This window comes from Hakea prostrata, chromosome 11, assembly GCF_041222555.1.
Source record: "Hakea prostrata isolate BN-2017 chromosome 11, UWA_Hpros_2, whole genome shotgun sequence".
NCBI lineage: Eukaryota > Viridiplantae > Streptophyta > Magnoliopsida > Proteales > Proteaceae > Hakea > Hakea prostrata.
Window position 1 is genome coordinate 14,002,740 of NC_142610.1, and position 15,556 is coordinate 14,018,295.

Sequence of the window (15,556 nt, forward strand, 5' to 3'; positions counted from 1 at the left end):
TTGGCTTCTTTACCGTTCTCTGCAGATCCTGAAACATGGGACCGTTAACTAATACATAGGTTGGTTGGTTCTCGTTCCTTAATTAAGGACCCCAAAGTAATGCATCACATATAGTTGATTAAATTACATATACAACCCTTGATTTTGTAAACTATTATATTTATACCCGTTAAAATCTATGCTATTAGGTTTAAATCGCTTATCTTACAAATTATATATCTAAAGCACCTTTCTTGCTAAAGTGATGGAATTAAGTGATAACTCAATATCTACTGTATTTTCAAAACTCCCAACTACTTATTTCTAGGTATTTTTCCTCACTTTAAGAAGGTAAGAGTAAATATGTGTTTTTCTATATAGAACTAATAGTGTTAGATATAGGAAAATAATATTTGTAATATAATAAATTCTAGAGATGTAAGTAGAGTAATTTGTAAAGCTACGGACTATAAATGTAATTTGCTCTATACAATTTTCAATTACATCTACACAATCAATAATATTATAATGAATCGTCAATCTGTTTTTTTTTTTTAAATAAATCATTATTTTTGTATTGTGGGCAGCTCTAAATTTTTACCTTTCTTGCTTTAGATCATTCTTCTTCATTGGGGGTAGTAGTTTGTGCTGTTTCATCCCAGCCCAATACTTCTCCAGCTTGGGCTGGGTTAGTCATCCCCGCCCATGCATTTTCAGGCATGACTAGGTCCATTAATTTGTGTTTATGGGTAGTAATTACGCATCACTACTAACCCATCAATGAAATTTATCAAAACATACAACAACAAAAAATAAAAATAAAATAAAACCATAAATGGAGTCTTGGTGTAGTCTGGTTTCCTATACCTACTACCATAACGGGTCCCTTGCCTACATTCAGGGAGGGTCTATCTTCTCAGTGTTCAAAGGTGAATTCATCCTCTTAAATTTATAGTTGAGGTGCCGTTAGGGTAGAGGATCTTGATTCATTTTGTACATGAAATACTTGGTCAATTATCCATCTAAAGGGTCTCCTCTAACTTTGGAAGGGGATCCACAAAGAATGTCAAGATACTCCGCAACACTAGAGGTACCTTTAACATCCAATCAACAAAAGTATTCATATCTCAATAGAAGTGATTAATCTTTAGTCTGGTTCATATACCCACAACTATAACAGGTCCCCTGCCTACGTTCAGAGAGGGTCTATCTTGTCAGTGTTCAAAGGTGAATTTATCCTCTTAAATATATGGTTGAGGTGGCATTAGAGTAGAGTTAGCGTAGAGGATCTTAATTCCTTTTGGTGTGTACACATGAAATGCTTGGTCAGTTAACCCCCCCTCCCCCTTTCGATACATAAATTGGGTCAAAGACACCAAGGCAAAGAAACACAATTACACGGACCCTAAGCCTGGGGAATCCACATAAAGGGTCTCCTCTAACTTTGGAAGGGAATCCGCAAAGAATGTCAAGACACTCCACAACACTAGAGGTACCTTTGACATTCAATCAACAGAAGCATTCATATCTCGATAAAAGTGATTAATCTTTATTCAATGCGATTTAATATCATCAACAATCCTGATCGGCCTTCCTTGCAACACCCTAATAAATTTTAAATTGAACCAATTAGTTTATTAATCTCTTTGCCTCGGAGAGTTTTAAGAGTCAAATTAACCAATCAAGCTTTGTTGGGTCAACTCCAAAAATATTTTCTCATACATATCCTTTGGATAATCATCCAAGCAGGGTCGTTTCATCATTCCATTAATTATTCAAATTAGCATTTAATTTTGATCATATTGCAGACGGCCCTTTTTGGCTTTTTGCTCTTAACATTTATTCACCAGCTCACTTTCCACCAGTCACCCAGGAAAGAAACCTCAATTTCCACACCTTTACTCAAGGTGTCCTAATTCTAGACACTATATTCAAAATGTTATTTAATTTCATCATAACAGTCCATTCTTGATATATGATCTAATGATCTCTTGAATCTAGCTTTATAATATTAAAATTGCATGGCTGAATATGAGATCTCAGTCAAGGAAAGAATAATATCCTGAATGTGATTTAGATTAATTAATAATAAACCGTTCTAATAAGAATTAAAGAAAGATTGTTTGGATCTTTTGAAGGTTATTCTTAGGAAGAACAGATACCTATAACATAAAAGTACAAAATAGAAGATTACAAACTAGTGTTGAAGAAATTAACACGTTTGTTAGTAGTTTAACGACCATTAAGAAATACTAAGAAATAACTTCACTTCATGATAGGCAAATATCTCATTAAGAAACTCATAAGTATAATTTGAAATGAGGGAAGTCTTGGTCATGTTCATACTTGCTGATCTCACGCGTAGATAAACATGACTTCAAATATTCTGAACAACGTAGATGGTTTAACTAAATACGTTAGCAATAATTTTCTTTTTAATATAAGAAAGAAAAAGACCACTTTAGATAGATTTTCTTGAACCAGAGAAAGGAAGAAGAAAAATATATAGCCATGCAGAGGTAACTAATGAGGTAAGATAAGAAGAACGCCGCCATGGTAAATAATGCAGAGGTAAATAATTTTGATCTTGGTTTTCACCCCATCTTGATCTTGAACCTAACCCTACCTAATGGTAACTTCAACCTTAACCACAAAACAATAAATCTATAAGATGTGACCAGGGCTGATCTTAGTTATATACTCAATCTTGACTGGCTCCGACCCTAATCAAAGCCATCCTAAGGCGGCCAATGGCCCAAATCTGTGCTGAGCCTAAGGATTTGGGTTCAAAATTCTAAGTCTGAAGGTGAGTTAAAGGTAGGCCAAACACGCACGCTTATATATTACCGGCATGCATTGAGGTGGCAGAAAGGACATTAAACCCTGAGCAAGCTTGATGATGTTTACATATGAACACATATGAAATTAGAAAATCAAACCTAAGTCTATTCTTCTTCTTAATATCTCTACAAACTCATTACTTTTATTTGTAGGAAGTCAATCAAGAAAAGTTATGCATTAAATATGACTTCTAACATTTTTACATTGTTTTTTTTTTCCCCTTTCCTAAAAAGTCATTCATATTAAAGGCAAAAAAATAATAAAATTAAATTACAGCCATACAATAATATCTACTGGTCTACAAGGACATTTGATGTTAGTCTACATGGTCATTAATATCTCCATGAACGTCCTAATGAACATTAAATATCATTAATTAAGTTTTTTTTTTTTACCTTCTTTTATTATGGATAGTGAAGTATAATTATTCAGTATTTGTTATAATAGAGTTAGGCTATATATTTATTAATATTTTTTATAAAAAATTAAGTAAAATTTATGAAAAAGCTTTCTCTGCTATAAATGAAAGAAAAGTCTATCGTTTAAGAAGGTTATTTATTGTTCCCCATCTAACTTTATCAAGTCAATAATCAATTTTTCTATAGAAATTAATTGGGTTGAATGAGAAAAATCCTTCATTAGTGGCATTTTTTGTTAGAACAAATACCAAGAAATCAAGAACAAAAACATAAACAAAGAGAATGAACATAAAGATTTAACATGGTTCACACACTAGGTGTGTTGTGTTCATGCAAAAAGAAAAAACAAATTAACTATGTAGGAAGAAGATTACAATGGAGATCTCAATCCAAATAGTTAGAATGACATTATAAAACTCTCACCTAAAACCATAGAACAAAAATCTCAAATTTCACGATAACCTAATAGAACATAGGGTATATATTTATAGACTAATAGTCGAGTAAACAAGTCAAATCATTAGGCCATGGGTCAAAGATATGGTACACATTTACTTGTCGGCCTAAAGCCTCTACTTTCATCATTGATCTTACAAATTGAGTCATTGAGGATCGACCACCAAAATATGTCAGGTCCATCATCAAAATCGGGTATAAGAATTCAAGTCATAACATTACACTTCTACATGAGTTATAGAACCTAGTCTTCCCTATCAATCGACAATTTTGTGGGCCAGTTTTCAGGAAAGAGCAATAAATGAAACTGTCTACAGCTAAAAGGTTATTTCCTACTTCAAACTTTGGTTTCTATTTTGTAGAGAAATCTTTGAACACTAATTAAGAGTAATTTTGTATTGCGTTTAGGGAATTCCTTAACTTTGGATTGTGGAAGCAATGTATCAAGGTCAGTATCAAATTTATTTCAACCTTTTCTTATCCACAAAAATCGCATCTAACATCTTCAACTTCTTATGATTTTATGCCAAAAATCGAAATCATTTTCAAAATATATAAATCCACCAGAGAAACTGAAAGCTTAGTCATGAAGTCCATGTTGAATAGACCAATAAATAGCAAGGTCAGATGACCTCTTTCTCTTTTTCGTTTTTTATTAAGTTGAATATTGTTCCTCACATGCTTGTCTACTCTTTAAATTATTTGTATGCTTTTTTTTTTTTTCTTTTTTTTTCTTTTCCTTATTTTAACAGTAATAACTTTTTAGCGGAAAAAAAAAACATACTGCATATATGTGTATTATTATCTGATTTTATACATCAAATTGATTTTACTCCATGTTTAATCTCATTTTGTTTAGGATATAACAAGAGAAATGAGGATTTATGATCAAATTTGTCCAAAATATAAAATTTTTAATCTAATTATCAGTATTCTTCTTCTTTTCTTTTTCTTTTGTTCTGTTAACACAGCTGTTCGGGCTTTGGTTCAACTATTGCCACACTACAATATAGAGCGTTATATACCGTGTAAGTGGCATTAAGATATGAGGAGTTAAACAAAGTTTATAAAACTTTAAATAAGCTTGCTCTTGGTATCCTGAAAACACCTTCGATACCAATATGATAGAATTACACTTACAGTAACAAAAATTCATTGGTGGAAGAGACCAAGAAACCTGAAGATCAACAAAAGAGTATGTTTCAAATTTTTGAAGAGAATAATCAAAGCATTTAAGACAAACCATTCGTTAATATTGTCTCTTATGTCAACTTGGTGTTGGTAATAAAATAGTATTCGTTAATATTGTCTCTTAAGTCAACTTGGTTGAGTTTGATGGTAAATAAAATAGGTCATACTTCCTGATGTATATGTGGTGGCTAAGTAATAATATGTTAGAAATTTTTACTATATAAAATATATATGACAAATTATTAAGACACTTTGTAGAGGTAACAAATGAGATAAAATTGGAGGAAATGATACATAAAAATTACTTTCTTTTTAACCTCAAAATTTTTATTAAATAGAAAGCATGAAGTCTCTTTACGCCACAAGGTATATTGTGAAAGGCACGCATGATTAATTTTTTGTACTGGTAGCACCAAGCTTAGGCTATATGGCATCGTACAACTTAAGGAATACTATTTTATTTTATTATCTTATTGCTTACGTAAGAGTAAAAAAACGTGATTTAAGTAATTTTGTGTTAGGATTTCTTCTTTGAGAAGCGTTCTAACTAAGATTTTGTATATAAAAGAGGTCTCTATTGTATTTTTCTCATTGTCACTTGCTAAATCATCTTCAACTTTACTTATAGATATAGCGTTCAAATTAATGTATGAACTGCATCAAACTGTTTCATATCTTGGTGTTTCTTAATGCTTGTTTTAATATTAATATTGTATAATTTATTGAAGGTAATTTGTTGAATTCATCAAAAGCAAGGGAAGAAGAGATTTACTTCGACAACAAAATAAGAAAGCATGGGTGTTTAAATGAAGGGATTTTGATTTGCTGACATCTCCATAGATTCTGGTTGACTTTCCAGTTCCAGTTTCCTTCTTCTCTCCTTCCACTGTCAATGTCATCTACAGTTTTTTATGAACTTTCGCTGCTTATATTAATTTTTTATCTTCTACCACTCCTTTGTTAATGGGTTTTATCTTTCATTTCTCTTTTGTATTTATCTTCTTTTCATATTCTCTTTTATCTTTTTTTTGTTTCTTCCCTATTTCACTGGATATATTTATATTTATATACATAAGCAACTTGAAAAAGGAATTAATGGTTTTATAAATTTATAGATTTAAATTACTATGATTTGTAATTGTATAATTGAGATTTACCTGTTTATTCAAGAGCAGTTGAAGACTCGTCTCCCTTAATAAACAAATTTTCAGAATTAAAAGGGGTAGGGATTGAAAAGAAGTGGTGTATGGGATTTTTCCAAGGTTGAAAGTTTTGACTCTATTATTTATATTTCATGAACCTGTACAATAAAAACCATTTGGTTCACTCCCGTTATGGCCAAGAAAAGAAACAAACAGATAACAATTGGTTTAGGGGTCAAGAGTAAAATTCTTACACTTCATTTGGTCTGTCTTGTGACTGCTACCATAGGCATATGGCCTATTGTTGAGATTTTCTTTTCTTTTCTTTTTCTTCTTTCCTCACACTTTTTGGTTGTTTTTTTTTTTAATTTTATTTTATTCTTTTCATTGATATTTTGTTCTCTCTCTTTATTATCGATTTTCCTTTTGGTCCCCAAAAAAATTTAACAAAATTAATGTGCTTATATTTTTATGCCTAAGTGTGTCATTGATGATGAATGATTTTTTTTTTTTTTTATTTTTGGAATAAAACATGATGATAAATGATGAATCAAGGTTCATGTCATGATTTCTGTAGAAATTTATCGCTATTTATTGTTCTCAGGGTTATTGGAATGAAAGTCTAAATTTTGACATACGAAATTAAATTTATAATTCAAAGCTATTTACAAATGTACGTAACAGTCATATATATGCTCATCTAAAACTGTTCATGGATGTGAAGAAAGATACTTAAATATAGAGTTTGAGCTCTTGTAAATTCTTTCAGTTTGATCTATAATAGTGTTTGAATTTGAATACCCACAACAGATTTAGTTTCCTCCAGCACTCCATCTTTTAAGATTTTCATTTTTCTAGCTTTTTCAAATTCCATTGAAGGTTACGCTTCTCTGGGTTGAGCCCAGGTTAGACTATGCAGAACCACTGAAGTCTACTTCATCATGAAAAGTGTGATTATCCTTCAAAACCCATATGACATGTAATGAGAAGCGTATAAGGAAACCCACAAGGCCACTCAGTAATCAGTGCTTGATTGACCCACCAGAATGAAAATTATGGATTTCTGTCCAGCTTCCTGCTCAAGATTTCATCCTCTGAAACTCAAGTTACAGTGAATAGAGATCTCATGTTTTCTGTTTTCAGGAATTCTTCTTGAGTAGTTCTTGTCATGGTTGAGGTGAAGCTACCAACCATTCTCAAACCAAGTTTAGGAAAACAGAAAAACGCCCAGTTGGTTCTTAGTATTAAAAGAAACAGTAAGTAGTTTTGAATGTATAACATCAAGATTAATCTGTTATTAAAGAAAGAATTTTCCCAAAGCAGCTTCCATTATTGAAGCAAATATTTATTTACAATCGTTATGAGGGTTGAGGGTTTGGTGGACACCCATCCTCACCAGCTACATAAGATGACTGCATCACTTGCGTGTATTGAGAAGTTTCAGTGAAAGCTTCCTCATATATTCAACTTATTTGACCCTCTAATTGCCTGCCATGTGTAACCTTATCTTGTTTTTTTGTGTAGCTTCGGTTATCCATGTAGGGTTCCCTTGCCTTGTTAAGGAAGTGAAAAGATCTTATGGTCTATAGATTTGATTTCTATTTTGTGAGGGTAAGATGATAATTTCACGTGCTCTTTTATCTACCAAAAGATCCAACTCCAAAGTAAAAATATAGGAAAAGAACATAATATTCATGTGTAAGACCACAACTAGGAGCTTTTCAAAATCCAGTAATCCTAGCCCCAAAAGTTTTTAGCTAGTTCATTCTCATTTTGATCTTGATGCAAGATCTAAATTTCTTATCCTTTAACCCAGAACCTTGATAGGCCAAGCAAACACGACTTGCACTAATTGCACCGGGTCAAGGTGGGACGGCCCTGAGACCTATCCCTATTCTTGTCTATATCCCTGATTAGTCCTACCCTACCCTTAATTGGCCTTGGCCTTGGCTTTGGCTGTAGTGAATTTAAACCTCCAAAATAAATAAATAAATTACAAATGTGATAGCATTAACCCTATCCTTAGGGCCACAATCTTGAGTCCAAAATCCTATTCGAACTGAGGGCAAATCTAGGGACACCAAAACTCTTATTCATGTGGCTTTGTCATCATCATCAAACATGATCATGCTAAAGTACCACGCTACTCTGCTGGACTTCAAAGTTGCACCTATTTGATGCCTCTATTAGCATGCACTATTTGATATCTCTTAAATCTTAATAATTTTTATTAAGTTTGTTTAACACAAAAATAGTGAACGGCAAAACACTTAATGGTTAAATTAAAAAAAAAGAAAAAAAAAAGAGGAAAGCTAAAATGACCTTGGATTTAGTGTAAAATTCTCTATCATAGAGAATGACTTCTAGCAATCATGGATAAATATGATTAATTGAGAGAGAACCATCTATTCTTTGTTGGATGAATGACACGTGTTTATCAGTCACATTCAAAGATTGAGATTAAATTAAAATAAGATAATTTTATCTTCTAAATCTTATATTAACCTTTGGATGTGACTCTAATGGATAGGTGTCATTCATCTAGAGAGAAATAGATGGTCCATTTCTGACAAGGAAATGGACCTCATAAAATTCTGATTAATTATAAAATAACACACATTTCTCTATATGCCATAATCAAAAATATTTAATCAAGTTGTTATGCTCTGATGTGTACAATAAATGGTCGTCATTGTTAGGTTGTATACATATTTATTCCATAAGCCTTATACATAAAACATATTTATTTAGTTGCGTGCGTTAATATGTACATCTTTCTTTTTACATTTTTTTTTTCTAACTTTTTTTCTCCTAACGAAGTTGTCAAAAGATTAAAAAACCTTCAAATGGGATATGTTGGAATACTAAAGGAAAGATAGGACAATTCGGGAATGTTATTATTAATATTAAATGAATCAATTTGACCTTTTTAAAATTTTTGTTTTCTCAGCAATGAAATCAACTTTGACTTCTCATAGACAAAAATGACTAGTCCCTTTGTTCTTTGCCAGCATCAGAACACTATATAAGAAGAACGAGCCTCTTAGAATTCCCCACTAATCCAGCAAAATTGTATCCTTCAAATCATAATCAAATCTCAGGTTGGTTTTGGAAGTTTCTTACTTTGTTTTCGAATGGCTTTATCAACATAACCCCTTGCGATTACCATAACACAGTTTTGGTTTTCCTACTGAGTTTGATTCTCTCTTCTTGTATTAATCTTTCAGGAATAATGGGAAGGTCTCCTAGTAGTGAAGAAGCTCTTGTGAAGAAGGGGCCATGGACACCAGAGGAAGATCAGAAGCTCATGGATTATATTGAGAAACATGGCCATGGAAGCTGGAGGGCACTCCCAAAGCTTGCAGGACTGAATAGATGTGGAAAGAGTTGCAGATTAAGATGGACTAATTATCTAAGGCCTGATATCAAGAGAGGGAAGTTCTCAGAAGATGAAGAAAGAATCATAATCCAACTTCACTCAGTTCTTGGAAATAAGTAAGTTTGTGTTTACATTTATGGGTTCAAATAAAGTTTCATGCATGAACATGATTTATATACATATATATAGTTAAGCATACAAGGAACTGATTCAGTTTCATTCTTCATTAATGCTGCAGGTGGTCTGCAATTGCTACTCATCTCCCTGGAAGAACAGACAATGAAATCAAGAACTTCTGGAATACCCATTTAAGGAAAAAGCTTCTTCAGATGGGTATTGATCCAGTTACTCACAGACCCAGAACAGATTTCAATTTATTCTCAAATCTCCCTCATTTGCTTGCTGCTGCAAACCTCCTCAGTCAGATGAATAATCCTTTGGATAGTGCTCTCAGGCTACAAGCAGATGCTGCAGAGTTGGCCAAAATCAAATTATTGAATCTGCTACAGGTCTTCAATGGTGGTGCACCTGCAAATATGGAAGCCATTAATCTCTTGGGATCAAATTACCTCCTGAACTCACAAGCCCAATCCCATGGATCACTTCTCAACAACCCTCTTAGCTTTGCTCCTAACCCTACTCAATTTCAATCTAGTTTTTCAAACTTAGGAGCTCCATATATTTTTGATAATAATAATATCAGCAATAACAACTTGAGCAGTTCATATTCCTTTCCTCCTATGAACCCTACTTCTGCATCAGTCTCAACTTCTCCAGAATCTTCTGCAGCAAATCAAATGGAAAACAAGTTCATCCCAGCTGAAATCTCAGCTCCCTCATCCACCTCAACCACTTTTGATGCTTTAGGAGAATTCAATCTTGATGATGAAACCAGTGACTTTTCTTGGACAGATTTAATTAAGTACGTATCCTACTTTTCATGATATTTAATTCGTTTCTTTTATTTATTTGGTCTATCATTAGTCTCTCTCTTTTCTTTTCTCTCATCTTGTGTTTGCAAGTAATTAAATTAACATAATAACAATATTCTTTTGCAGCCAAACATCTAATCTATCTTGGCCGATCGAATCGTAGCAGATTATATATATATACAGTTCAAGGAAGATTTCTGAATAGTTGCTCGTCACCTTCCGAAGTGTTCATTCATAGTTATACAGAAAGAGATTCTTGTAATGTTTAGAAGCAATTCAATAAGCTTGTCATTGTATTATTTTTCTGGGTTTTCTTTTTTCGTTTTTCTTTTTGGACATTTTTCATTTTATTGTTTCATTTGTATTATTCTCCCTTATTAAAGATACCTCATTGTGTTGATCTTCTCTAATTTGTTTTTCTCCCCCTGAATTTATTTCCACTTGGCAGAAGCTTACAGCTAGAAAAGTGCAAGTTAGCTGAAAGCAAGATAAACTGTCTTTGAATTTAAAATGAATTAGTTTGTAGAGATCTTGAACACGGAAAATATGAGAAAGACATCTCCTTGAATTAGAAGGGTTTCATATTCGAGTACATGAGGATTTGACACTTGAAAAGAGACAAGCATGTCAAAATAGAGAGTCACAGAAACTGGAAAAATCTCCCCATGTTGAGGAATATTCATACTTTATGTAAGAGTCTTCAAGGGTAAGCTCAAGCAAACATTAATAATGTTCTTGTTAATAACTTACTAATATAAAAGGCCTTTCTGCAAAAAAAGTCTAATTATTTGTTACTTATTAGGTAGAGTGTTATATTCTTTAGATATAAGCAGCCATTGACTGTTACAAGTTGCACCAGCCTTCACCAAACTCACAGCCTATAGCTGGGCTAGGATTCCGTCCCCTTCTCCATTTCCCCATGTACGTTGCAAGAAAGAATATTGAAAATCTTAAATATATATTGTTGGGAAGAAGACCAATTTTTACTATGTAAAATATTTCTGGCTTAAACACATTTGCAAGGTCAATTTTCAACGCCGGCCATCGTCAAGTAAGTCATGGGTTAATTTCGAGTTCTTCAAAATAATTGGTTTTGGGCCCTAAAGTGTTTGGAGGTCTTGTCTTATTGTTTTGGAGTTTTCAAGTGTAGGGGCATTTTGATATATTTCTTGGAGGAAAAGTTATCACCAGTTCTTATGTATAATCTCCTAAATGGTCGAGAATGTTAGAAAAACGGCTTGCTTGTAGTCTATTTGTCTTCCTCCTCATATGGAAACATCATCTCTATTCGGCTGTGGACATAACATTCAGATTTACCCATATAACTCGTCTTGTCTATGTAGATGTGTTTTTCTGTTGCTTTTCTACTTAACATATATTGACACAATCAACCACAAAGATATATGAGATTTCACAAGACTAACTATATTAATTAGGATGAGAAGACTTGCTTTCTTATTGATGGAAATATCAGATCATTTTAGAAAAATAACCTTTCAAGTTTATGGTGAAACTAAGAGCTACGACTCACATGAATTCACTGGCATGCAATATCATAGCTCCAACACCCCTATGAGAATGGATCATCTGCATGTACATGCAGGTAAATATAGTCTCTAGATCTCTCTTGCACTTACCAATATCAAATAAGACATAGGGGTTTTACTTATCATGAAGTGCTTGTAAATCAAAAAGGTCAGAAAGTAACAGTAGGGAACAATCAAATTTTCAACTTATATTTTGCTTTAAAGTCTGAGATTGATATATTGTCTCTGAGCAAATAGGGTTGAGGTGAAAGTAGAAAAAGAGAGAAAACTGTTATTAAAATGTTGGAGAACTCTATTAGCAGTAATCCCATCATACAAGCCAACCTTCTCCAAAGTAGGTATTTTATCGACCCAAATAAAACAACTAACCTACCTACCTTTTGCTGAATATATTGGGCTTCCAACCTAAAGCTTCCATGTCATAATATCTAATCAATGAAGATTAAAGTAACCATTGAAATGATGTGATCAATACCTCTAATCCTTTTCATTGAACCCCACCTACATTTTCAAAGATTAAGAACGAATAACTGGTTCTACTTAACACACTAATTGCGTCTTAGCTATTTTTGGATTTTGCTTAACCAATTGAGTTAGAGACATTAGTAGTTTTAGATGTTCATTTTTGTCTTTCTAAGGCGTATGGGTAAAGAAAACAAGAGAATTTTGTTGCAAACATGCTAGCTTCTGATGAAGACCATTCATATTTCTAGAATCTAAAGGTAAAATCTATCTTCTTCGTCACCTACTTAAGAATCTGGACATCACAGGACCCATAAGGAAAATGAAAACCTTACCTGCTCAGTTTGAGTCAAACACATTGTTGCTTGCAAGGGGCCTTTAATGGAAGATGGGATACCTTAAAGGAAAATAACTATAAAAATTGGTCATGTACAGTACCTCAAATCATTAACGAATAGACGTTAAATCATCACAAGGCTTTAAGGCCTCAATTTTAGCATTTTACACCATACAAATTATATTAGCAAAATCACACACAGAAGATGGGATATATGTATGTTCACAATCGAACAGAGATGGATAGATTTCACTATGATAAAGAAGAATAGAGTATATCTTAAGCCATCTTTTACTGCTGTCAACCTGTTGAGAGACTATAAATACAAAAATGGTGAAAACTCCATTTTAAAGATAAGACCAAACTGTCCTATAAGCAAAGCACCTAAAAGAGTAACAACACAGGCCCTCCAAACAATTTGGGCTCAAAACCAGTTATTTTGAAGAGCTCGATCGATACTCTGAACAACACTAATGCCTATCTGACAATGACAAACGTCAACAAATGACCATATGAACTTCTTTGCATTTATCTTTGGCATTCACTCTCTACTTTCCTTCTTCATTTTAATCACTCCTAAGTCTCCACTAATGGACCCCAACCTACAACTACTCCTTTGAAGATGATTTGCTGAAATCCCAAGTCTTAAAAGAGTTCAAAAACACACAATCTTCTCTTGTCCACAAGCAAGCTAGTCAACAAAAAAAGAGAGAATTTCCTTTCTCTTTGGTATAAATGCAGCTCTAAAGATATGGATGAAATTTTACAATCGTGGCTGAAACATTGATGACAATGAAGAAAAAATAGTCAAGCATATTGAAACACATTGGATCCGAAATATTGAATTCTTAACCACAACATAGATTACATAGACTTCAGGTCCTCTACCCCTAGGGGTAGAGGATTGTACTACTCACAATCCTCTTTCATCAAACATTTAGGTGGGAGTTCACCTTTAAGAACTGATAACGTGGACCAAAGGTGAATCTCTCTCACATATATATGGTAGATAAGTATCAAAGGAACACGGTTCTCTACCTGCCAGGGTAGAAAATCCCAACTCGACTGTTTATAGTATGCATGCATTAATGTATGACTTCTGAAAGTGTGAACAGGACTTCTAGACGCTGTGTTATGAATAATTAATGCAGAAGTCTGGCTAAACATGAAATAATTATCTTTAATTGAAGATTGATAGGAGATTGTATGATGATAAGCAACATTAAATCGTAAAGAGCAAGCTTGAATAACAAGGAGAAGAAGAGCAAATTGATGACATTAATTTCTTTAATTAATTATGGGTCACTCTTATCATAATTCTGGGTTTACACCTATTGATTAGCATGGGTCTAAGATTGAAATATTGGGGCTGGACAAGATTTTCACACTATGAATCTTTAGAGGTGACTTTTGTTTGACGGTCTATATGACAAGAAGTTCAATTCTCATGTCTATCTTGTAATTTGAGTTCCTCTACTTCTTTGAGTATATGTATCCATCATGCACTTGCGACTATGATTGTGCCATGTCAGCTAATATGTTGATCTAATGATTAGTAATTAACTTTAACTTAAAATTAAAATTTTTTGGTGTTTAAAATTAGAGCAAATTATATTTATATCTCCTAGAATTTATTATATTGCAAATGTCTCCTTGTGTTTAAGGCTATTAGTTTTAAAATCGAAGAATAAGATATATTTACCTTGCTGAATCTTCTTACAAGTGAGAAAAAAGTTAAAGGAAAAGATTTATAATCACGAGTTTTTTGAAGGGCGTCCACTTAAGTGGATCTCTAATTCTTGACTGTCCATTTAAGTAGGCTAAATTGCATGGCACCCACCTTGATGAACTTGATAAATTGCAAGCTACCCACCCTTAATGATTAAGTCTTTGATCGTTAAGTGAGGTGGTAAATGATTCATATATAGCTATACCTTCTTAGTTGATAAAAATACTAATATACCCCTTACAAACCCTTAGATCAATGACCAGTGTATAATTCTAATCTAATGGGCCATATTTTCTAATCCCTTAACCCTAAATTTCTCTCTCATTTCACTCATCTTATTCTTTGAAAATCGCCACCAAGACGATATCCAACCCAATCGCCGATCGGCAGCTGAAAATTGGATCTAGTTTGCTGGTGAGAAGAAACCTCCAATGATCCTTTATTGTTGAAGAATATATTGAAGAGTTTTAAACAAATGTTACAATAAAAAAAAAGGTGAAGGCATCCAAGTAATGTTGTGAATAACAATGTGTGAGATGCTTATCGAAAATTATATATAAACTGTTGAGTTTGCAAACAATTACGTTTACACCATAGAATTTATTCTATTATGTGCACATCCCTTATATTTTAAATGATAGAAAATGGTATTGTTAAATAATGGTGTTAAGTAATGACTTAACGTTTATTATATTTTTAAAATTCATAGAAATTTCAATGCAGGGTTGGTAAAGTGATAAGATCCATGTTTCTCAATAGAGATATCATGGATTCAACCCTTGTGGACGACAAAGTTCCTCCCCTTAGAACTACTCTTCTCTACTCTCAATTCCAAAAAAACAAAAAAACAAAGGTGAAGAGCAACCACCTAATTTTTGAAGTCAGTTATAAGAAGAATCATCAGGGGTTTATAAGTCTCAAGATTTTTTTTTTTTTTGGTATAAATGTCTTTTAGATTTAAAACTAATAGTAAATGGTGTTAGACATAATAGTTTATAAATTCAGGGGGTGAATATGTAATTTTTTTTAAAAAAAATAATGCGTGAGATGCGGCAACCATTTGACTGAGATCCAATGGTCATAAAAATGCATATCAGGTTTACGAAAAAAAAAAAACCCACTTTGTGTTCGTTACCCAGATG

The 15,556-nt window shown here is 32.9% G+C and overlaps 1 protein-coding gene across 1 annotated transcript; it reads left to right on the forward strand.

Moving 5' to 3' along the window:
• The first annotated feature begins 9,101 nt into the window (after positions 1-9,101).
• On the forward strand, positions 9,102-10,716 carry LOC149000244 (transcription factor MYB53-like). Its single transcript, XM_089139793.1, has 4 exons — positions 9,102-9,129; positions 9,256-9,523; positions 9,646-10,329; positions 10,466-10,716. The coding sequence occupies exons 2-4, from the start codon at positions 9,261-9,263 to the stop codon at positions 10,500-10,502; spliced, it is 984 nt and encodes a 327-aa protein (XP_088995919.1). The 5' UTR covers positions 9,102-9,129; positions 9,256-9,260; the 3' UTR covers positions 10,503-10,716.
• Positions 10,717-15,556: the final 4,840 nt, after the last annotated feature.